The sequence below is a fragment of the Pteropus vampyrus genome, unplaced genomic scaffold (genome assembly GCF_000151845.1).
Source record: "Pteropus vampyrus isolate Shadow unplaced genomic scaffold, Pvam_2.0 Scaffold135, whole genome shotgun sequence".
NCBI classification, from domain to species: domain Eukaryota; kingdom Metazoa; phylum Chordata; class Mammalia; order Chiroptera; family Pteropodidae; genus Pteropus; species Pteropus vampyrus.
In genome coordinates, this window is record NW_011888916.1 from 625,394 (window position 1) to 651,429 (window position 26,036).

General features: G+C 39.2%; 1 protein-coding gene across 9 annotated transcripts in view; it reads left to right on the plus strand.

The window, feature by feature from the left end:
• Nucleotides 1–26,036, plus strand: part of ST3GAL3 (ST3 beta-galactoside alpha-2,3-sialyltransferase 3) — a 182,023-nt gene that overhangs the window by 57,759 nt on the left and 98,228 nt on the right. For 4 of the 9 annotated variants that reach the window (XM_023535032.1, XM_011367534.2, XM_011367531.2 and 1 more), the window contains exon 3: nt 25,120–25,162. In XM_023535032.1, coding sequence (XP_023390800.1) covers nt 25,120–25,162 — 43 coding nt within the window. Of the gene's footprint in view, nt 1–11,839; nt 11,888–25,119; nt 25,163–26,036 lie in introns of all 9 variants that reach the window. The other 5 variants (XM_011367533.2, XM_011367528.2, XM_023535030.1 and 2 more) reach the window with 2 other exon arrangements.

Genomic DNA, 26,036 nt, shown 5'->3' on the forward strand with positions numbered 1-26,036 from the left:
TTTCATACTACATTCCCACTAACAGTGCACAAGGACTTTCTTTTCTTCACATCCTCACCAACACTTCTTATTTCTTGTCTTTTTTATAATAGCCGTTCATACAGTGTGAGGTGATATTTCCTTGTGGTTTTGATTTGCATTCCTCTGATGATTAGTGATATTGGGCATCTTTCATGTACCTGTTGGCCATCTCTGTGTCTTCTTTAAAAAAATGTCTATTCAGATGCTCTGCCCATTTTAAAATCAGATTTTTTTTTTTTTGCTGTTAAGTTGTATGATTTCTTTACATATTTTGGATTTTAACTCCTTATCAGATTTATGATTTATAAATATTTTCTCCCATTCAGTAGGTTTTCTTTTCATTTTGCTGATGGTTTCCTTTGTTTTGTGGAAGCTTATTAGTTTGATGTAGTCCCACTTGTTAATTTTTGCTTTTGTTGCTTTTGCTTTGATGTAAAGCCAAGAAATCACTAAGACCGACATCGAGGAGCTTACTGCCTTTGTTTTTTCTGGTAGTTTTATGGTTTCAGGTCTTACATTCATGTCTTTAATCCATTTTGAGTTAATTTTTGTGTAGGATGTAAGATAGTGCTACAGTTTTATTCTTTTGCATGTAGCTGTCCAATTTTCCCAGCACCGTTTATCGGCGAGACTGTCCTTTCTCCATTTCCTGTTGTATATTCTTGGCTCCTTTGTCATAAATTAATTGACCTTATAGGCAAGGGTTTATTTCTGGGCTCTCTATTCTGTTCCATTGATTTGTGTGTCTATTTTTATGCCAATACCATACTGTTTTGATTGCTATAGCTTTGTGATATAGTTTGAAATTAGAGAGCATGATGCCTCCAGTTATGTTCTTCTTTCTCAAGACTACTTTGGCTATTCAGGGTTTCTTTTGGTTCCATACAAATTTTAGAATTGTTCTGTTCCTGTGAAGGTAACAGTTTTCTTAAAGCATAATTTATACACCATACAACTGACCCATTGAAAGTATATAATTCAGTTTCTAGCATATTCACAGAGTGTGCAAACATCACCACAGTTAATTTTAGGCCATTTTTATTACCCCAGAAAGAAACTCCATACCCATTTTTAGTCATTCTCCATTTTCCACCAACCACTCCCAGCCCTAGGCAGCTACTAATCTTTCTGTCACTATAGATTTGCCTATTCTGGACATTTCCTGTAAATGGAATCATACAATATGTGGCCTTTTGTGATTGGCTTCTATTTTCATAATGTTTCAAGATTCATCCATGTCGAATCATGAATCAATACTTTGTTCCTTTTTATGGTGAAATAATATACCACATTTTATTCATTCATTAGTTGATGGACATTTAGCTTGCCACTTTTTGGCTGTTATGAATAAACTGCTGTAAACATTTGTGTTCAAGTTTTTGTGTGGATGTAAATTTTAATTTCTCTTGGGTACATATACTTAGCAGTAGAATTGCTGAGTCATATTAACCTGTTGAGGAACTCCTAGAATGTCTTCCAAAGCTGTCTCACTATTTTACATTTTCATCAGGATATATTCCATTTCTCCCCATGCCTTCCACTCTTTATACTTAAGATGAGTAACAGTGATGACAACCAATTACAGCTTTTCCTTTTTCAGTATGAGTACTGAGAGGTGTGTATCCTCTTTTTAAAAATAGAAATAGTACAGAGTAATAGGTATGTAAAATTTCTCATGACAAAGTATAAAAACTTTGTTGAGCAACTTTTCATTTTGTTCCCTCCTTTTGTCTTAACTAAGTTATTTCTTGAGAATGGAATCGTACCATGCTCTTTTAATTATAGCCATATTAAGTGCATATTTTTCCCAGATAAAGGCAATAATGTCATATAGCAAATGACTTAATGTCATATGGCAAATGACTTAATAGTCTCATCCTGTCCAAGGGTCTCTGGCACACGAGAATAATGCAGACCATGCTCTCACAGATTGTGTGTGTGTGAGTGTGTGATTTGGATTTTAAAAATTATATCAGATTTTAAAGCAAATCCCAGACATGTGATTTTAAGTATAAACACTTCAGTATGCATCTTTAACAGATAACTTTTTAAAATGTAGTCATAATTCTATTATCTCACATTAACCCTAATTCCTTAATATTTTCTAGTACCTCTTCCACATTCCAATGCCCGTAATTACCTTAAATATGCCTTTTTGCAGTTGGGTTTTTTTGGGGGTTTTTTTTGAGACTCGAGACAAAAAAAAACTACACATATGGGGACACTGTCTCTTAAAAATATCTTATACTAGACAAAAAATATTTGAGAGAGCACATTTGGAGAAAAAAAAAAAAAACAAAGTAATATAAGGCAGTATTTAATAAGACATTAAGTAGGATATGATCAAATGTGAGGCATATAGATTTCTAATAGACTCTTCATTGACCCTATTGGTAGATATATGATATGTAGGTTAGGGAACCAAATCAACTAGATTCGAAGCCCCAGCCCTGCCACTGTAGGCTGTGCAATTTTATACAAGTTAATTGAGTGTTTGTTTTTCTTAAAGTTATACAAGTGTTATTGTTACATGTAACTATGTACATATAAAGTTATACATATTCTAGTATATATATTAGTTCAAAGAGACAATTCTATAAGGCTTGTCACCAACAAAAACAACAGAAAAGGCACTCCCCCATTAGCACATGACTTGAATTCCTACCTCCAAGAGGCATCCATTTTCAACTCTTTTAACTTACTTTGTTTGGTATATACTTCCAGATCTCTAAATAACATACTTATATTGCCAGTTCTTGAGTATTATCTATGACTCGATACAGTAGAAGATGAATATTTAGTACTCTGTCACACTCACTACTCCACCACAAATACGAAGTCCATCCTCCCTTTCTCCTAATACAATTTAAACGACATTCAATTCGTATATTATGATCATGAAAATGCTGTTTATAGATACTATGATTACTGTTTTTTCACTGTAGATTTTGTTTTTTTTTTTTCCTGAAGTTGATAATAGTCTTGCTTTTTGTTTTGCTTAGTTTTCTATGTGCTTATACAGAGAAGATTTAGACAACCCTAATCTCTTCCTCAGTTGTATAAATTTTTTCTCCATATGTTCAAACACATTTGGTAGTCTATAGTTTCATTTTCCTGAAGAGATCTCTCTAGGAGCCTTCTGACATACACTACCCTGGACTGTTTGTTCTTTGTCCCTGATGCCCAGCTATGGTCTTGAAGTCTCATTTCACCATAATCCTCTTGTGATATAGATCATTTCCTGAATCTCATGTTTTTTCATTTTTTTCTCTACTAATTCCTGAGAAAGGATGCATGAGAGGTAAATTTACTCTCATACTTAATTGACAGAGAAAGTATGAATCTCATGTTTTTTCATTTTCTTCTCTACTAATTCCTGAGAAAGAATGCATGAGAGGTAAATTTACTCTCATACTTAATTGACAGTCTGCCTGGATATAGAATTCCTGATTGGAAATTGCTTTCCCTTGGTATTTTGAAGATATTGCCCCAATTCATTCTATGCTTTCTGTGTTCCTGTTGAGGGTTCTTATGCCATTCTGATATTTTACTCTTTGTATAGAACCTGTTTGTTATTGTTCTCTCTGGAAATTTGAATGTTCTGAAATTTCATGATGCCGTACCATGGTACAAGGCTATTTTCATAATGAGCTGTATACTTAGAGGCCCTTTCAAGTTCAAAAACTCAAGTCTTTTAGTTATATTGAATTATTTATATTGAATTATTTCTTTGAGTATTTTCTCCCTTTCATTTTTGCTTGTTTTCTCTTCCCAGAACTCCCATATTTAGTTGTCATATCTCTTAGACTGGTCTTCTAATTTTTAAAAAATCTTTTCTCCTATTTTTCGTCTCTGCCTTTTGCTTTACATTCTTTACATTCTGAGAGAGTTCCTCTACTTTTTTTCCAGTGCTTTTTATTTCTGCTATCATGTTTTAAATTTCTGAGTTATTTTTCCTTTTTATTCATTAAATACACCTCTTTTTAGAAGATGATATCTTTTATTTTGGTCTTTGTCTTTATTTTTTTTATTTTATTTTTTTAAATGCCAGTATATTTATTATTTTTTTATACTATATATACATACTTTGTTTTAACATTTTATTTTTTTATTTTCCCCCTCCCTTCTCTTAACCACTAGTCCATTGTCCATGTCCATGAGTCTCTGTTTGTTTGTCCTGTTCATTTGTTGCTTTTAGGTTTATATCCCAAATATGTGAGGTCTTTGTCTTTACATGAGATACTTTCCTCTAATGCCTTGTGACCTTGGCTGTCCACCTATACTTAAGAGTGTGGTGTCTTGTTTTTTTGTATGGTCTTCTCTCCGACTTCCAGTAGTACCTCGTGCTGCCAGTGATTGAGCCTTTAGGGAGTTCTGTAGTGTTCTTCAGGTTACATCTCAGCTCTCCCCAATACTAGTATAGGATGCAGCCTTCTTGGGTTTGCTGAGTCAATTCCAGTTGTTCACTTTCCAACTTTCAGACTTTTGTTGCAGGTGTCTCCTCTTTCGTTTTCTTTGTTCTTGTGTACTTCAGCTTTACAACAATCAATCAGTCTTTTCTGTCATTGGGGGGGTTTGGAAGGAATCAAAGGTATATGTGTTGTATAAGTCAGGGTTCAGCAAACTGTGGTTCCTGTGCCAAATTCATTTCCTTCTTATTTCTAGTGCCCCAGTACTAAAACTTTCCCATGTCCCTGATGCTCCAGACCTCATCCTGCCATCCCACTTTCAGTTTCAGCCCATGCCTATTTCCATTTTTATTCCAGCTGCTTCTGTTGCACACACAGGTGTTTGTAAGCGCTGCCGCCCTCCTTCAGTTCCCCCATCTCACAGAGGATACTCCCAGACTTCCCGGTCTCGCTGTTGTTGCTGGTGCCCCAGGGGGCACCCTGCCCCTCCCTGATCCTCTGCCAAGTGCCTTTTGTCTCCTGGATGACATAGCAGTTTCTTCCTTCAATTTCATGGTGACTCACTTTTTAAAAATAGTCTTTGATGTGTCAAGCCTTTTTTAAAAGTCTAAACAGATTGTATTGACTAGTTCCCTTTTAGTCATGTGCATTTTTACCTCCTAAAAGAAATCCAGACATATTAACTAGGTATGATTTTACCTTCCTGAAACCACACACTACTCACTTTGCATGCTTCAGTGCCTCTCCAGCTGTTCCCGCCCTTCCAGCACAGCCTGTCTTATAAGATTGTCTCATACCAGCTCATATACAGTCTCCTCCGTTTCATCCCAGGTTCTCTCAGTGAAAATTCTCCCTGTTCCATCTGAACTCCTATAGCAACTTCTCTAGAGGATTGAAATTAGTTATTGTATCTCTGTTCTCCTCCTAAGTTCAAAACTCTTTCATGTCAGGGGTCATACCTAATCTTTTCATACAGTCTCTTGAACTTAGTAAGAACTCTATATATGTTTGGTAAGTTAAACTAATGACAGAAATCTAAGGAAAAACTTCTTGACATAAGTCTACTATATCAATAGCTTCCACTTAAATCATTCACAGCTGAGTCCACACAATCTGATCGTTCGTTATACAGAAATTGTTCCCACTAAAGTTACAAATGCCCTCCTGATGAATAATTCTGTGGTGTCTTTTTATCCATCAGCTTCTTCCACCTCTTTGCCACATTTGGATATTCTTTCTTGTAACCAATTCTCACCTCCTATGATTTCCTCTGTCCTGCTACTGCTATGTCTTTCATTATGTCACTGATTTTCTTCTGTATACCACATTCCCCTAAATTAATGGTTTTGTTGTATTTTCTGTCCTCAGACTTATTTTCCCCTCTATGTATCTTTAGGAATCTCATCTCTCAGATTTTGTTTATTTGGGATTGGGGTTAGGAAGGAAGAAATTGAGATACTAAAACTATAGGTTAGATTCCTCCCCCCAGGATCTAAGCATTGGAGAAAGTAGAACAAGACACAGGTAGCCATATGGCCACTAATAAATGCCTAAAGTTGAGAGCTCTTTTATAAAGGCTGGATTGGAAAACATAGTTTAGATCCAAGGTCCAAGTAGGGCCCTCTACTTCTTCTGAGAATCGGGCCCGGTGGGGTAGGTTGCGCTTGGAGCGGGTCCAACCTGGTGCAGGGTCCACCTCATCCACCTAGTGATCAGGAAGGCGGAGAGCACTCTAGGGTATTAATCCTTTTACTGGTGCCCCAGGATTACTCACCAGGGGTGCTTGTGGCTGCAGCGTTTATCCTGAGATAACTCACGGATTACAGTTCTAATCTTACTTCCAAAGTTTGCCATGAAATATCTTGCTTTTATTATTATTTTTGCATCACTCTAGTATATTGATGGTCTTTGGAAACAAATAACATTTTATTTATAGCATTCTGTTTACAAAATTTAGTAATTCTCAGTCACTGAAAATGTCAAGTCCTAGAAAATGGAGCATTTCTTTGCGTGATGTTAAATGAATGCTGACAGTGAGCTGCACTTTTTTTTTTCTAAACAGGAGAAGGTTGAAGCATGAGGACTGGAAGGTAGAAGAGGTGAGCCTACTCAGACTATAGATAGCTCCATGGTAGCAAGAGACATGAAAAGGAGAATCTCAAGTATAGATCAAGACTCAAGGGAACAGAGGAAAAGCTAAATCCTAAGGTCTCATGGAAGGATGATCCAGGGTATAGCTGGCTGCCACAGAGACTGGTCCTGGAAGAACTAAGGCAGCTCTTTAAGGTGTCTTGTTGCCTTCAACAGCAGGGTTGTTGCTCTTCACTCTGAGGCTATGCCACTAACATGGGCCCCAGGGCTCAGCATCAAGTTCAGCCCATAGCCTCCAGGTCTCTTCTTTGTTCGTCTGCTTGTGTCTTCTATCAATGGCCCCAACTCTCTGTATTTCACAATTCAAGCCTCTACAAGGTGGAACCTATCTGCCCCATAAATGAGTCATCAGTCTATAAACCGCATGTCCTTGGGTCAGGTACCCACCTGTGGTTCAGTTGTCAGAGGCCAGAGGAGAGGCAGTGTCATGTGGTTTAAATGCAGGTCCCTCCCAATCAAGCAACAGTCAACATCTGTTGGCCCAAGCCAACTATCTGTGTCGAATGTATACCATGAGAGGTAGTACCTGAAAATGTAGCTTGTTCACTGCATAATTAAGCTTTGGAAGCCTCTCCAACAACTGGAAAGACTGACTCCCATTCTTCATACTCCCTTTATATTCCTTTTATTTGCTTCAGAAACCAGACACAGGAAACATCTGACCATAATAAAAGATTTTCAGTAAATTCTAGGTTTTCTCATTGAACGAAGTCATGTGCAGCGATGCTCTGTTGTAGTTTGGTCTGGAATTCTGTTTGGTCACTTGTACAGCACACCACATGGCCGCCTCTGGCCTGGGAGCCAGGAACAGCTGGAGCCTGGGCTGCTTTAAATAAAAATGACATACTTGTTAACTTGAGAAGGAGAAGTCTGGAGAGTCTTGCTCTTTCTTGCAAAACAAACTTCTCAACTTGTTGATTACTAAATTTTCCCTTTAGCTGTCAAACTGGTTTATAACTAAAGTAATCTTACATCCTTTTGAATAAACACAAATAAATGATTGGTTAAACTGATTCTCAAGTCTGTGCCTTTAATGCTCAAAGCATTATCCATCAAAACATGGATGTCACTTCATGTGCCCCAGGGCTCAGCATCAGAAATTTCTTCCTGAAATTTCTTCCTCTCATTTGCATCATGGACAGATTAAAGACACATGCTCTTGGGAGCATCCCACTATCACTGGAAATAATATTTGTGAAAACACTGACTTTACAGTAAAGCCAGACATCTGTTTGTTGCTTATCCTTTGCATACCCTTATCAAACTATTTTTATTTTAAGTGGCTGTTAATTTGTCTGTCTTCCTTGGCTGGAAGGCAAAAACTCTCTCTTATTCAGTTCCATATCTCTAGTACAGGTATACCTTGGAGATATTGTGAGTTCGTTCCAGACCATCACAATAAAGGAAGTATCACAATAAAAGGAGTTGTAATCTTTTTGTTGGTGGAGGGTCTTGCCTTCAGTTTGTAAAAACTGCAACATCTGTGAAGAACAATAAAGCTAAGAGCAATAAGACAAGGTGTGCTTGTATCTGGTACTTGCTAATATTTGTGGAAAGGAGGGAAGAAGTTTTAAAAAGCTCATTTATTTAGTCATTGGTGTAGCTGAGGTGTATTTAAGTGGCATGAAACGTAAGGATACCTCAGTAACTAGCGGGAAAAGTTGAACAGTTTTTTATCATGTACAGTGAGTAATGAAGGCAGTCAGGAACCTTCTGCATTGATACCAATGAGTTAGATTTTAAAATCCTAGAGCTGGATATAAGAGTTCTTTTTTTTTTTTTTTTTAACTTTTTCCTCCCTGGTACTATAAGTAATACATGTTTATTGTAGAAATTTTGCAAAAATATGGAGAATAAACATCACCTATCATTTTCTTTCAGAGACAACCACTGTTACCATTTAGTCCTTTTTCTTTTAGTCTTAGTTAAGTTTTAGTCATTTAGTTAACTTTTACCCTGTTTTCTTTATGTTTAGATTGAAAAGTTTAAGACATTATTTCAGGACTGCTTGTGAGTTCAAAGAGGTAAATTGCAGTTGGAAAAATACTTGTCATCTGCAATAAAAATTTGAGATGCTGTTTTTATTGTTGTTCATCTGGGCAGTCAGCTCCTCCGAAAGCTTTTCCTAATCTTCTCCAGGTGAATGTGATCTTTCTCCTAGAAAGCTCCTTGGGCATTTTTCTTATTCCCCCTGCACTGATTTGTGAGAATGCTTGTATCTTCCTAGGATGAGGCCAGGCTTGAACTTCTGAAGCTTCCTGGTACAAGGACAGTTCAAGATTGACTTGAATTAAATGAGAATCTATATGCATAATGTGTAAAATATGACTCAGGTAATATCACCTTTGAAAGAAAGCAGGGACACTTACTAGCTTATTCATTTGTTTAATAAAAATATTGACCACTTTCTGTGTGTTGGTTAGCCACTGAGCTAGGCATTAGATCCTCAAAATGAATAGACAGTTGTCCTCAGGGATCCTGCAGTTTAATGAGAGAAAAAAGAGAAGTAAACAAGAATTATAATGCAGTATAATAATTCCATAATAGCAGTACAGCGATGGCATACAGAAGAGAATGGGCAGAATTGATCGAGAAAGCTTCAAGAAGAGGGGATGATTGAGTTGAGTCTTACTGGAGAAGTGGGAGGTTTTTTTTTTTTTTCATGCAAACAGGCAGAAAGAATAGTATGTCTGATGTCTGAAGACATGAAGGCACATGTCTTTTGGGGGAAGCAGAAGTAGGTTAGCATATCTGGGACATGAGGTATATTAGTGGTGGCAAATGAAGCAAAAGGGTGAAGACCTTGAATGTCAGAGCTTGAACTGCATCTTACAGGCTATGGGAAACCACTGAAGCATTTTAATCAAGAGCAAAGACACAGTCAGGTAACTTTTTAGAAAAATCTTGCAGCAGTATAAAGGATGATGGAAGTGGGCTAAGTTGGAGGTAGGAGTATGGTTAGAGGGCTATTAGAACAGCTCCAGCAAAAAAAAAAAAAAAAAAAAAGAAGGCAGATGTCCAGAAAAGGCAAATCTATAGAGATTAGAAGTAAATTGGTAGTTGCCTGGAGCTGGAAATGGGAACAGAGTGTGACTGTAAATGGGCATGAGGCATCTTTTTAGGGAGATGGAAATGCTCTAAAGTTGCATTGGTGCTGGTTGCACAGCTCTAAATTTTCTAAAAATCATTGACTTGTATACTTAAAATGAGTGACTTTTATAGTATGTAAATTGTAAGCTGAGAGAGAGAGGGAGTGAGGTGAGGGGGGAGAACAAGGTTCTTTTCTGAAAGGTCAGTAGCGTTGAGAGGAGACAGATGTGAGAAATGTTGATAATTAGAATTTGTAAGAGTTAGACATTGATTGTATCTCACGGTGGTCAGCCAATCATGCTTCTACATTTTTATTAAACGATGTCAACTCCACCTTTTACTTGATAGGTTTCAAAGCATATGGATCTGCGCTTAACTAGCAATACAGAATTTCTGCCTCTGGATTCTTATCTGAACCCTTCCAGTTTCTGCCACCCAGTTCTTTGTAGACATTTGGTTATGAGAAAAAAAATATATGTGAAAGATTGCCTGAAGAATTTGTAGTCCATTCATTTCTCTAGGACTATTATTCAGCAAATAGTTATTGAGTGCCAGGTCTTATGCTGGGAATGCAGCAGTGAAGACAGCAGATATAATGTCCACCTTAATGGAGCATGTAGTCAAGCAGTGGGGACATGTTATTTACAGTTATGATAACTTGTGTCAGATTTCCTTGTGCAATAAGAGAAAATAACATAGAAACTGAGATCTGAAGGATAAAGTGGGGGTGGGGGTGGGGGTGTGGCTGTAGACACTGGTCCTATATCCATCCAGCTGACATTCTTTTGTAGTAGGTGAGCCCTTTGAATGTGATCCCTTTTGAGTCTGGGGTCTCTGAGGTTATCTTGGGCCTTAAATTATCTTGGTGTCCCTTATAATTGTGTTTATTGAACTGTACCCTAGCTTTATGCCATCATTTGTATTAGCTCATGTTATAAGAAACAGCCATCCCAGATTCACAATTACTTATAAAAATGTTGTAGAAGATTGTCTTCAACATCATGTAGCATCCTCCTTTATTAAGACCCCTCAAGAGAATTTTCTCTCTGATCACTGTAGAGTATTTGCTTTTATATTTTGGTCTTTTAGTTTTTCTGAAGCACCCTGTTCCATCTTGCTTCGGTTCTCCACAGTAGGCATTTTCTCAGCCTGGAATGCTCCATTCTGTTCTTGTTAGGTTAACCTTTACTTCTCCTTCAGCTTTTAGTTCAAGTGTCACCTCTTTAGGAAAGCCTCCCATAACCAGCACCCACTCCCCTTCCAAACTATGTCTGCTTCCTAATAGAAACTTTCACAGTATTCTTTTCTTTTTCATTTAATCAATTTTTAGTTGAATAGTTTGTTGTTTGGTAATATTTTTTTCTCTTAGATTAATGGCAGGTAGATCCATGAAGGCAGAGACCATGCTTTTTTTTTTTTTTGTCTGCTGCTGTATCTCAAAGTATAGTATCTTGTACCTAGTAGGTGCCCAGTAAATATTTACTGAACAGTTGAATAGATGAATGAATGAATGCATTGTAGGCACTGAATTTTGAAGCTGTTCATTTTCACCTTTTCTTTGGCCATTTAGGCGATCCGGCCTCCTTGATTCTAGCTGTAGCATTTGTATATGTCCTCATGGCATGCATTTTGTACACTAACATTCCCCCGACTACATAATATTTTTTTTCTTTGACGTCATTATTTTATTCCAATGTTTACTGTAAGTTCCTATAGGCCACTTTAATAAGCCTTTTGTTGGGGGGAAAATAATAAGCATTTGGGTATATGAGTAGGTAAAGAAAGGGAGAAGTCACAGGGGAATGTTAGTGCCTTTAGATGCAAGAGAGAACTTTTCTTATGCTTTGTTTTAATTTTTTTTGTTCACTATGAGAAGGAAAAATAAGTAAGTTTATCCCCTAATTTGGCAAGAAATGCCTCTGAAGAACTCGGGGCCTGTCTCTGCCTTGAACCGTTCATCCCGGTGGCAGGAGGCTTGGGGCTGGGCTCAGCAGGGCCTCCTGGCCCAGTGGATGGGTGGGCATGGACTTGTGGAGGCTCTGTGCAGCTGAGTTCCATTCCTCTGTGCAGTTGACTTTCTCCTGGGGAGGGTTTGGGCAGAGCCAGTGGGAGCTTGTCTTTTTACTGTAAGAAAGAGAAAGAAATGAACATGTCCTCTTGTGTTGCAGATTCAGTGGTTCTATCCTTTGACTCCGCTGGACAAACACTAGGCTCAGGTACCAGTCCCTCCCCATCTATCATCCTTTCAGCACTGGCCACATTTGAAGTGGAGCCTAATGGGGTGGGGGGTACCTGGGGGGTGGGATGGGCAATGGAATACCTCAGAATTGAAGGAAAGTCTTAAGAAGCCTTTCTAGGGCCTCATGGTCTAGGAAGCAGTGGTGGGATGCAACACCTAGAAGATTTTGTCAATTGCTTTAAAAGTGTGCACTGAGAAGTTTGCTGTAGATGCTCCTTCCCCATCAGAATGGTTCAGGTTTATATAAAAAGATATGTCTTTTGTCAGAAAGAGTGGGGCAGAGGGCATTCAGAGACCCCAAATCTGGGAATGCTGGGGTAGTGACCATCAGGCTGCCTAGCAGAACACCAGGCTGGTGATACCATCGCAGCTTCCCGAGGACATGCACCCTATTGCCCATGTACATGCGCACCCCGTACACTCAAATACATACCGCCTCCAGGAGGTGCACTTTATTTTGCACTTTTCTTTACTGTGCACTTAGGCTAAAACTCCTACATGCTGACACACTTCCTCTCTTCCCTGTATCTATAGCGCAAGACACATAGATTGGCACATTTGCCCTTTTTACACAAAATCATTCAAGCTCAGTGGGGCTTGGCTCTCATGTCTGAGACAGTCTCCTTGCTTCACACAACTGTGCTGTTGGCAGCAGAAAGTAGTTGTTTCAGCGTGGACAGGGGAATGATGTTCACAGAATATGATCACAGCCACCACTGTTTACTGAGGACCTTCTATGTGCCAGCACTGTGCTAAATGCTTTATACACATCTTCACAAATACTTCACAAAAGAGGAAATCCAAATGGCTGATAAACCTATGAAAAGATATGTGATTACATTAGTGCCTAAGGGAATGCAAATTAGAATTACAGTGAGATACCACTATATATCTATCAAAACAGCAAAACTTGAAAAGCTTGATGTTCCAGTTTTGGTGAGGCTGTGGTACAGAGGTTTCTACTGGTCAGAGGATAAATTGGTTATAACCACTTCGGAAAAGACTATGTGTTAGCTAAATTTGAATATATACATACCCCATGACCTGGCATTTCCTCTCCCTGGTGTTTTCTTTGCATAAATGAGGGCTTATATGCATACCAGGATATATGGACAAGATGCATGTATAAGAATCTATTTCTGTCACCGGATGCAGCTAAAGGCTTGGACATAATGCATTTAGCAGCTATTTGAGAACTCCGAAATATAAATAGTAGCAGATAGATTAGAGGAAAAGACTAGAATTAAAAGCACTACTACACTGGCAGTGAATTTCTCATTTTTCTTCTGATATTTCATGTCCTAGACTCGAGGCAGCCCAAAACCCAGCAGTGGACACCAGGGCACAGAGGGAATTCCAGAAGACCTTTCGTTATGGCTCTGGAGTGGGAATGGGACTCTAAGGCTCAGACAGAGGGGGAAACCCAAGGGTTAGTCTTTCCTCTGTTCTCTCGTGCCCTAGTTCCTGGGCTGTCCCACAGTGGTGGTAGCCACAGTGGAGCCCTCAAGCACCTAAAACTGAGGAAGGGAAACCTTCCTCTCTGAGCAGAGGAGCTGTAATCCCAAGAGAGTGACAAAATTCGGTTGCCTTTTTCTCTCTCTGCTGCTTGGCCCCAGGTTTAGGTACAGTGCAGGAAACAAGTTGTATGTGGTAACTAAAATCCCAGCTTTCTGGCCAGAGAATCAAGAAGGGGAGGCTCGATGAATTGGAAAGTACAGGAACAACAGAGAAGGAGAAACTCAGGAAAGTGACGCCATAAATTTGTTTATGAACTTCCAGCCTAACCCCTGAGCTGTGTGTGTACGCATGCATCTGATTCCAACCAATATACCAAAGACTTTGAGAACTGAACTAAGGAATAGACCATGGCTCAAGTCCCAGACTGAACACTGAGTGATACATGAGAGGACACACCTGAATAGGTTTTGAAAATGGAGCTGGCATTGAAACCACAACCTACATAATGCTGGTCAGAACTGGCCACCTAAATTCTCCCTGGTTGATTGTCTGATAAAACAAAAATATCAGCATTCTCCACTGGATTTAAATAAGACCTAATGTTTCATAACATAGTATTCAAAATATCCAGTGTACAATCTAAAATTACTCATCATATTAAGAACCAGGAAAATTTCAATTTGCATGGGACAGATGATGAATAGATCCCAGTGCTGAGATGACACAGATGTTCGAATAATCTAACAAAGACTTTAAAGTAGCCATTATGAAAATGCTCTCAAAGGTAAGGGCAAACACTGTTGAAATGATTGGAAAGATAGAATATGTTAGCCAAAAAAAAAAAAGAACTAAATTAAGATTTAAGAAAAAATACAATAACTGAAATTTTAAAAATGCAGCTGAATGGGCTCAATAACAAAATGGAGATAACAGAGGAAAGAATCAGTGAACTTGAAAATAAAACAATGGAGTCTATGGCCATGCTACCCTGAACAAGCCCGATCCTGTCTGCTCTCAGAAGCTAAGCAGGGTCGAGCCTGGTTGGTACTTGGATGGTAGACCACCTAGGAAAACGAGGTGCTGTAGGTGTAAAATATGTTTTTTAATTAAAAAAAATAAGGGATGGTAAGGTGACAAGGTCCTTGCAATCTGTGAGGTCAACCAAGGGTTACCTCGCCTAAAAAACAAACAAACAATGGAAACGATCCAATCTGAACAACAGAAGAGAAAAGATTTGAAAAGTTGAATGGAACCTCAGTGACTTATGGGATAATACCAGAAGGTTTACTATCTGTGTCATTGGACTCCCAGAAGAAGAGAAAGAGTGCAGTACAGAAGAAATATTTGATGAAATAATAGCTAACCCACCCAGATTTGGTGCCCTAGTGGCATTTATCCTTAGAATGGAAGGGTCAACATTAAAAAATTACTCAGTATAATCTACCATATTACCTGTCAACAGAAGAAAAACTAATGGTCATGTCAATTGATGAAGAAGAAACATCTGACAAAATTTAACATCTACTCATAATAAAATCTCTCAGCAAACTTAGAAGGGAACTTCTTCAACCTGGTATAGGGCATCTACAAAAAACCTGGAGCAAACATCACACTTAATGGTAAGAGACTGCTCTCCCCCTAAGATCAGAAACCACTTTTGAAAGTCCTAGCCAGTAGAGCAAGGTAAGAAAAAGGAATACAAAGAATACAGACTGGAAAGGAAGAAATAAAACTAACCCTCCTCATTACATAGCACGATTGCCTACATAGAAAATCTCAAGGAATCTACAAAAACTAGTAACTGAATTTAGCAAACTGACAGGATATGAGATCAAAACACACACAAAAAAATTGTATTCTATATACTAACAATGAACAATTGAAAAATCTAAAATTAAAAGAAAAAAACATTTACAGTATCTCACCCCAAACCAAACTACTTATGTATAATCTGATGAGACGTGTAGGATCTGTATGTTGCACCTCGTTCCTCTCCCATTTTTCCTTTCCCATTTATTCAACTGTTCAAGCCACAACCTAGGAATTTCCTTGATTCTTCCTCTTCCTCACCTTTTCCTACTTTTTCTATCTTCACATTGTTTCCTTGTCCAGTCATTTCTTTCTAGCACCACTGTCCAAGGTACCATTTTCTCTCCCCTAGACAAGTGAACATCCCCTAACTGGTCTCTCTGTGCTCATTTGTTGCCTCCCAGCAGTCCATTTTCCATATTGTTGCCAGAGTGATCTTTCAAAAATGTAAATCAGATAATACCTTATTCCCCCTGAAATCTCTCCATTGACTTCATGGTGCACTTAAAGTAAAATTCAAACTCTGTGACCTATAGGGCCCTACTTGCTGGCTGCTACTTCAGTTTCTCTCTGTTTATCTCATACTTTCACTTTAGTCCATTTACCCCTCACTGACCTCAAGCCACTTTGGCATTCCTGCTATTCCATGAATATGCCAGGTCCCTTCCTGCTTCCTGGCCTTTGTACTCACCATTTCCTCTACCTAGAATGCTCCTACCTCCTGCTTTGCATGACTGTCTCAGGTCTCTGTTGAAATGACACCTCTGCAGGAAGGTCTCCCCAGACCACTTTAAAGTCATCGATTCTCGTGACACCCAGTCCTTCTCTAAGAAGGTAGGTCTTTATTCCTTCTTAGCAGTCATCTTTCCTTCAAATTATCTGCTTATTTACTCACATACTTTTGGTCTCCCTCACTAGAATGTAGGCTTCATTTGGTCAGGGACATTGCCTATCTTGTTCATCACTGTGTCCCTAGTACTTAGAACAGTACCTGGCACATTATAAGTACTCAGTAAATATTTGTTGAATGAAGAGTAGAAACAATAGTGTCCATCCACTTAATGAATACTTAAGGATTACATAAATAATAGCACATCCATCCAGTGGAATACTGTGCAGCCATTAAAAATGACGATGCAGTTTTATTTTTATTGACACAGAAGATGTCAAGGATATTGTTGAGTGAACAAAACAGAAACAAACATGCATATTGAGGCCACGTGTAAGTAAAATTACACACATTTGCACATTTATTTGTGGAAAGAGATTTCTGGGAAGATATTCACCAAAATGTAACACTTAACTTTAGATAGTAAGAGTTTCAAATGGTTTTTACTTCATTCTTTGTAAGTTTTTTACATTTGGATTTTTACAGTAACCATGTGTTATTCATACAACTGGGAAAAATAAAATTATTTTTGTTTGGCGAGAGGAACAATGTCTTATTTCATGTAATAATTGCTTAGTGATTATTTATACTTATCTACCTACTAGGTGTTAAACTCCATGAAATTTAAGGTACATACTGCAGAGTGAGTCATTATTTTCTATATCCTATCCCACTGCTCTTTTGAGCTATCTTTCCTCATAATCCTCCTGCAGGATGCCCTAGCGTGGTCTGGACACACTTGATATCATGAATCGAATTGAATTCGTTGCATGCCCAGCTATCATCAAGAACAGAAGGGAAATTGGTGCATGACCTGTTTGCCTTCACTGGGATGGGGCTTCTGCCTACCACTGAAGGGTCCACTCTCCACTGGCCCCAGCACCGTCACACTGGTGAAGAGCTGTGCTGTGCTCAGATGGAGGGCTCATAGTCACAGGAGACCCAGTCTTATTATGACCTTCTTGCTAGGTTTCTCTCCTTTCCCATGCCAGCATACACCCATTTGAGACTGGATTTCAGTTTGTGAACTTCCAAGTTATTTTACTGGGTCAGTTAATTTAGTCTAGGTCAGTGAATTTTTCTGTGTTTATTTTATAAAACTGCTTTTCCTATTTTAGTCTGTCTTTGATGAATTGATCCTATGTTATGATTTATTTCCTGACTTATGATGTGGGAGCTGTTTGCACTTTGGTCAGGCCTCTGTGGACTCCCACAACTCATGAGTGGGCATGGCTAGGGCTCAGGCAGGGGGTGGGAGATAATAGTAGATAATTGCTCTCATGGCAGCTGCTCTCCTAATATGAGGATCTTGTTTTTTTTCTTACCACTGAGAGTCAGTATAGCATAATGTAAAGAAGGAAACTTAAGAGTCAGACCTGGGTTGGATTAACAACATCCCAGCTGGTCCACTTATTGATTGGAAATATTGAACATGTTATTTCCCCTCTCTAAGCATCTGTTTTCTCATCTGTAAAAAGGAGATACTACCTACCTCATAGGGTTGTAAAGATTAAATTGAGAGTGTAGGTGAAAGTACTGAGAGCAGCATGAATACACAGTAGATGCTCAATAAAGAGTAGTTCCCCTCGTTTTCCCCTTCGTCTGGCATGTTTGACAGTCCACTTAGGACTGTTGCCAACTTCCTCCTCCACCTAAACCGTGGCATATGTTACTTATGCTTACATTAGTCCATGACTTTTATTAGAGACTGTGCAGTGCCATTTCTTCAGAAATGAGGGGCCTATTTAGGTTAGGATAGGACCTCATTTTATTTACCCTTCTGCCCTTTACACTTAGCAATTCATCATGGCTTGGAGATTGGAGCCAAAGACCCTTTCAAGAAGATCTGGCAGCAGAGCTTCTTCTCTTATGTGGTTGGAATTTTTTTGCCTTATGGCCATATTTTTATCCCATAAAGTAAACTTTATATATTGCAGTAATGTTCCTCAAACTGGTCTTCATGGGAAATATTTATTGTTGTTATCAGCAGTGGTTATATAATAAGCATCTGCTTTGTGCAAAGCACAGTGACAGATGATGGGAATTTGTGGTGGTTCTTTAGAATGAAAAAAGGAAGTGGATCACTGGAGACCAAAAATGCCAGCAGCACGCCTGGTTCACAGTGTGCATCTGTATTCCCTGAAATTCCATTTGGGGGCTGAGAATCCTGAAGATGAGCCTCTATCTGGTAGGACACAGGTCTTGAGGAACTTTGAGGAACTTTGACGAACTCCTTTCATCCTCGGATAGGACCTCATTGTGTAGTATGGTGCTCCCAGCTGTTTACACATGAGAGCGTGGGTAGACAGTGATAACATTTGTACACCATGCTAAGATAAGCAGGAGGGGACTTAGGGTTATCTAAATAGGTCATTGTGAAAACATTTATAATTTTCTTTACATTATAAAATTATGAGCAAAATGAAATACAAAGTATTACTGAATCTATTAAATGTTGAATAGAAACTTGAGTTTGTTTCAATGTTCATAAAATTTTTGTCATAAAAAACTGGCTACTCATAGATGGTCAGTTTTCATAAACGTTCTATATATGCTTGAAAAGAATGTGCATTCTTTACTCGTTGGATGTAAGATACTCCATATCAGTTCACATTTATTAATTATTCTGTCAAAATCTCAATTCTCACTAATTTTGTGAGCCTGAGTTTTCAGTGGTATATGTTTCCATTGTGATGACAGGAGACCCAGTGTGTTTTTCTCCTTGTAATTCTGTTAATTTTGCCTTGTATAGAGAAGAGTGTCATTATTAGGTGCATACACACCTTTGTGCATGGCCTCCTTTTGTTTATGTCCAGTTTCTGAACCTTCTAGGAGTTTATATGAGTTAGAACACAATGTTATTCCTTTGAAATGGCAATGGAAGAATTAATGTTTAATTTCAAGGACTAGTCATCTGAAAAAGCACTTTATGCATTCACAAGTCTAACTTGGTGCAAGTTCAGAAGGAGAAGAGCAGAGACTTGCATCAGCCATGCCATTTCTCACCTGGAGCCAGGCAAAGGACACATATGTGCTCCTTGGTTGGGTTTTTTTTGTAATGCTGGGCATTCCAGCCTGGCTGAGGCAGGAAGCCTAACCCACCAGACTATGCATCTCTCCTTCACTGCATACTTGCTGCTTTGACACCTGGGAGGAGAGTACCCTCAGGTGCTGGGAGAACTATATAATGCACATCAGTACACATTGTGCCTAGTCGACTTGGGAGTCCCAGCATTTTCTGTTCTTATTACAGACGTGACATCAGTGGACTGCCAGGGAGACCTGGGCTTGACTGCCAGCTTCCCCAGAGGTGAATTGTCCCTGAAGAGTTGTTACACTCAAAATAGCATTTCCATTGTTTAGATTGAATTCACATGCAACTTTAAGAACACATTTGTATACAGTGAAATGCTATGGGATCCGTAGCCTCGCCCAAACCCAACAATAAGAAGCTCTGCTCTTGTACTCATAAGAGCATTATACCCATGTCTTCCTGATCATTTTCTATTCTAGTTTACATTTCCTAAAGATTATATTTAAACTTTCCTGCTAGTCAGATCTCCATGAGGAACTGTGCACAGATTAGACCATTAGTAACAGCTTATGACTATGTGGCATATAACAGCTTATAAATATGAGAGTAGAGCACTTCTCAGGCAAGATTCCTGGCTGGATTGGAGATGGGGCAGTCACTCGTTACTCAGGAGCCTCAGGAAGTCTTTATGGAGAAAGTTAAATTTTAGGCTTTTATAAATGACAAGAGGGAATTACCTTGGCAAATTTAGAGTCAATAAAAGAGAACCCTAAAGTAAAAGCCAGAAACTGAAATGAAGGAAGAGTGTCTAAGAAGGGCTAGGTCAGACTCTCCATGGGCAGGTGACTGCGATATAATTAGCTGGATAGGCTGGGAGCCAGCAATGGCCAGAGCAAGGGAAGCACTAGTGTACAAGGTAGTTGGGCTAGTGATGGGGAGAGGCATGCTACTGTCACCATGGCTGCCACCATTAATATTGCCCTCTTCCCTCAAGGAGTGGAGGAAAACAAAGAATCCAGGACTTAGGACTATTTATTAGGCTCCCTTGGTCATTTGGTCACTCCATTTATTCTGCACATTTACAGAACAGTAGTTCTATGCCAGATTCTATATTAGGTGCTAGAGGTACAGATACATAATGTTAGAGTTGTTTAATTGTATGCAACAGAAACTGACCAAGCTAACTCAAAAGAAAAAGGAATTTACTGGAAGGACATAGGTACCCACAGAATCAAATTAAAAGCCTAATAGCTGGCCCTCAGGACATGAAGGGCAGTGCCAGGAATCTAGATTGCATCAAATGGTCCATCTCTTCATAGTTTTTCTCCCTTGTATCACTTAGCTTAAGAGAAAAAGAGTCCAATCAACCTAGATTTTACCAAGTAACTATGCTTTGGTTAGGCTAATCCTGTGGACAGTCTCACCTCTTGCCAGCAGTGAGGGAAGAGTAGTTGCCTGAAAGAAATTCAAGGGGCTTATTTCTAAAGGAGGACAAAAACAACAGATGTGCACTACAGACTTACGAGCAAATAATGGCAGAAATGCATTAAGTTCTCTCCATTTGGTGATGAGCACATATAAGGAAACAGGCTAATGGTTTAGATCAGAGAAGGCATTAATTCCTCATTCTTTTAACATGCCAAGCACAATGTTAGTTATGATGCCTTAGCAGAACTTCTAGTCTCATGGAGGAAAGACACTAGTCAAATAGTCTGATAAATGTATAATTCCAAACTGGAATTTAAGGGCTCTGAGGACAAGTAATGAACATGTAAGTGGGTTGCAGTTTAGACAGAAGGGTCAGGGAATGTTCTTCAAAAAGACTGTGTTTGAACCAGGGTCTACAGGATGAGCAAGAATTAACCAAATAAAGAAATGAGAACACATTTCGGGCAGGAAAAAAACTGCTCCTAAGGAAAAGTCCTATGTTGAGAGAGCTCATAGCTTATTTAGGGAATACAATTAAGACCAAATGGCCAAAGCAGAGAGCATAGGGGAGGAAAAAGTGCACAAATAGGATGGAAAAGTAGGCAGAGCCCAAACCTTGAAGGTCTTTGTGGCGCTACAAAAATATCTATTAGATTTAGCCTTGGTGATAGCCGTATCTTGAAGGATGAGCAGGTGTTTTCCAAGTCAGCAAGGTGAGTGAGGGCGTTAAAGATGTTAGAAACATCATCTGCGATGGCTATTAGGCATAAAGGCTGCCTAGAGAGGAATGGCAGAAGGTGAGTCTGGGAAGACAGACAGATTAAGAGGTAACTGCATTATCTGGACAACAGTAAAGACTCCAGCAAAAGCAGTGACTATGGTATAGGGAGGAGGATCTGTCTGTCTGTATGTATTTTAATTAAAATTATTGGAGTGACATAGGTTAATAAAATCATATAGGTTTCAAGTGTACAATTCATTAATGTCATATGTATAATGTGTGTTCACCACTCACAGTTAAATATCCTTCTGTCGCTGTATATTTGACCCCCTTTACTCCTGTCTATTTCTCTCCTCACCACCCCCCCCACCCCCGCTTGTGTTTAGAAATGAGAAAGATAGGGCACACCAAAAATTTATTTCTTGGGGAACTGAATGGCAATGCCATTACCAAAGAAAACAAACCTAAAAACGTATGGGGGATAGGGTGAAGATAAGTCTGATTTGTAGCATTTTGAGTTTGAGGTGACTTTGGGTCATTCAGGAGCAGTGTATAGGAAATAACCAATGTGAAAAGGGTTGTGAATAATGTTTTAAGTGAAGGGAAAAACATGTACAAAGGCCTGGAAGTAATAAAAATACTTTGGAGGCAAAGAAAATAGTCTGGCTGGATCATGGAGTATGGCAGGGGCAGAATAGGGGCAATGCGGGGACCCAAAAAGGGAACTTGGACTGGTCGCTGTAGGCCAGATCACGAAGGACCTTGTAAACTAAGATGATTTATCCTGAGAACAATAGAAGGCTTTAAGCAGTTATGACATAACCATTTTTATCCTATAGAAAGATAGCTCTGGTTACATGGAGTATCTATTAGAGAGAGTCAAGGCAGGAGTCAGGAAGACGTGGTAGGAGGTCATGACAATAATCCATGTGAGAAAGGAAGCTGGCTTCTTAGTCAAGGATAGTAGAAATAGAGAAAAGTAAGTGTATCTGAGATCCATTGTGAAGATGAAAATAAAAGGACATGGTAATTAAATAAGAGAGAAGCAGGAATCAAGGAATTCTCTCAGGTTTCAAGCTTGGGCGGCTGGGTGAATAGTACAATTTATAAGGTAGAGGATGCAAGAGGAGAACCAGGTCTGCATGAATGAGGGGGGTGAAAATGAACTGTGTGGGGCAGCCTGAGTTTTCGGTGTCTATAGGATGTGGAAATGTTCAGGAGACAGCTGTACATACAAGTCTGGAGCTCAGGAGAGAGGGTTGGGCAGGAATGAGAGATTCGGTTTGGGTGCATTGGAAAGATCATTGTGCAGGCTAAACTGAACAGTAGAGCAAGGTAAGATCTAGACTGGATAAAGGAAAAAGTGAAGAAAGGCAGAGCAACTAAAAAACAGACAAAATATATGGAAAAAGATTTTGCAAATATTGAACAGTAAGTAGCAGAGGACACTGATCTCTGAAAGGGAGACAAATGAGGTTAGCCCTATAATTACCTAAACTAACAGGCTGAACAGAGTTTCCAGACCACAGCACACAAAAGGACAACCTAGATAGAACCCAAGAGCCTTCCCAAGAGGAAACAGAGTTGAGAATTCGGGGTAACCCAGGCAGCTAGAAGTCGCAGGCAGAGTACCAGAGAGGAGAGAGCTGCACACAGAGAGCTCTGGAGATCTGTCGAGGGTCCCCTTGGACTCCTCAGCTGGTGGGTGCATGTGTGTGAGGAAGCGACTGGAAGGCAGGGAAAGAACCACTGGAAAGGAGCAGGCAGAATGATCCCTGCATCAGCTCACACACTGATCCGAAGCCAATGTTGGCTGCCATTTGTCATCGAGCCACACAGTTACCTTTTCTTAAAGCGTAAAGTGAAATATTGCTGGTACTCATGTCTCTTAAGTGAAAGGAAAACAGCAGATAGTCCAAGAAAGCCATAGGAAGACATAATTTCTTTAGAAATGCAATATGTTCTTACATGTTTAATATGCAATTAGTGTGTGTTGTAAAACAAAACTTAAGATGCCATTGAATATAAACCACAGATAAAATTATGGTTACAGAAAATACGTGGTAAAAAAAAAGACATTTTAACAGAATCTGTTTTTAATGCAGCTAACATAAGTGGTGTGAGCTGCTGCAAGAGGTATCACATCCTCTCACTTTCTCATTTATATTGTGTTCTTGCTTGGCCCTTGACATTTGAGTTTGCAACAGGGAGAAAACATTCTCTGCCTTCTCTGGAAGGAATCAGCCAAAGTGTGGATTCAGCCTACGTCCAAGGGGGTTGTAACTTGGGTCAGAGGAGCAATAGCAAGATAATTGTCCCAAGGTTATGACGGGGTGGGGGGAGCAGGAGAGAAGCAACAGGTGTTTACCAAGTTAATGGGATTTTCTTTTTCATGAAACAATAAAATAGAATTATTGAAAGAGTATTAAACTTTGAAACTAACTTTTTGCAAATTTTGTTTTTAGTTTATTTTTTAAATTGAAACCTTATAAGTTCTTCATATGTTAAGCAAAATCTCATTCATTTATCTGAGTTAGAGCGAAACCAGAATTATTTTGAGGAAAGCCTTTTACTTACCCAATCATGATCTCTTGGGAAGCAAGCCCTCTCTTGAGTTACGTGTCCTAGTTGGTATCTTCAGTTTTAAGAAGAGGAATTATTCTCTCACTGCAACTCAGCTGCTTATAAAAGCACATGAGTCTGGCTTTAATTGGCCTTACAGAATGATTCCTGTGAGATGCTTGTCAGCATGTGTAATTTCCCTCTCTTGGCCATTCATTGCTTACTGAGACTGAGTTCCTTGAAAGCCTTGCTGCCTGGCCTCTTCCATCCCATTGTTTGGTCTTAATGATTCCGTTTTATCTTCAGATGAAGCCAGGCCAGCACCAGCTGAGAACTGCATTCATAGACCACCTTATTTTAGTGAAGCCATTCTACACACACACACATACACGCACACACACACTTTGCAATCATTGAACCAAGCTGTAAAGAAACAATCCTATGACACATCCTATCATTTTCCTTACACAAATATTTTTGGGGGCGCAGAGGAAACTTCCCTCAAGTCTTAGTATCAGGGATAGCTGTGATTCTCCCAGTTTATTTTATGGACTCCGTAAACCATTTATATCAGTGCTTTGCATTTAGTTTTAGCTGTGAGGAATCTTGGGGATAGATCTGCAATCCTCTGGTAAGCAGAGAGGACTTTAGGACATCTACTTTTGGTATTCTTATCCTGGCTGCATTTTATTATTTTTCCTATGTTTATTTCTCCTTAACCCCCAGATTTCTTCTTTTTAAAATGTTGTACTTCATACAATTTTAAAACTGCTCTAACTTTATTTTAGAATGAGACAAGATATAAAGAACTTAAATAAAATATTAATGATTTATCATTTGTTGAAAACATCTTATTAATTTGTTTTTAGATTTCATTTTAAATTCCTTATTCCTTATGTAATCACATCTATCAATTATTTGTGATTGTTATGAAAAGGATTGTTGCCATAGATTTGAAGACCCCTTAGCTGCCGCATCTTTACCGCACAGTTAACATGGCTGAATGAGCAAAATTGTGCATAGAGCTTAGAAGAAGCAGAGGTTTCTTCTGACCTTCTTACTTCTCCAGGGGTCTACTTTTGTGGTTTACTAAATTTTAGTTTCAGGCACCACATTTAACCAGCATAAGACTTGTTGGCCCAGGTGGCCTGGGAAATACCTGGCTTGAACCTGGTCCTTCACAAAACAGATGTTTGTATCTGTTCTTTAAAGCAGTTGTCCGTCCCCATGGTCTTGGACTGGGGAATGCAGTCTGCTAGTGTCAGCAGTGGCTTGCCTTCAGTGACATTTTCTGCTTTTCTTTTGCAGAGTATGATCGGTTGGGCTTCCTCCTGAAGCTGGACTCTAAACTGTGAGTAGAATGAGAAAGTGACTTGACTCTGTGGTGGAGAGGTCTGTGAGAGGTGGGCTCCAAATTTGAAGGGTCAGCTCTCATCACCCCTGTGGTCGTTGGGGATATTCCCTTGGGACTCTACCCTCTGTCAGCAGAATCCCGAAGTATGTTACAGTCTGCAGGGGCCCCGAGAGGGTGGGAATGTGTGTGCACACATGAGGCCTTAGATTTGGCTGGCACAGACAGCTCATTACAGCAGGAGCCACTATAAGGATTTTGAAGGACAAGGAGGCCCCTGGAAAGGCTTTGCTACAGAATGGAGGGTGGTTGTTGAGTTGCAATAGGAGGTGGTGGCCTCTCAAAGGTGCTCTGCAGCCAAGCATGCAAAGCCTTTCATGATCAGGCCTGTCTTCCTCCTGTCATTCTCTCATAGGTAAACCCTCATTTTTCCTCTGCCTTTGCATATGTTTCTTACCTGTGCCTGAAATTTCCTTTCCTTGCTTGTTTACTAGGAAAAAATCAAAGAGTGCCTCCACCTTACACAAAATTAATTATCTCTTCCTCTGTACTTCCTGTGAATTTTCCACCTCTGTCACCAATTATCTCATTATACTATAATTAACTATGTAATAATTATTAATTTATTAAGAGCACAGGCTCAGAGCCAGGCAAAGCTTGATTCAAATCCCAAATTGCCATTTACTCTCCTTGTGATTTGGGGCAAGCTACTTAACCACTCTTCTGTAAGATGAGGATAACAATATACCTGCCCCACAGTGTTGTTGTAAGGATTTAATTGAAATGATTAATTCATAATGGCTTTCAAGTAAATAGTTTCTAATCCTTCTAGAATCCTTCCCTGTTCTCATCTTCTTGGTGTCCCTAGCACCTA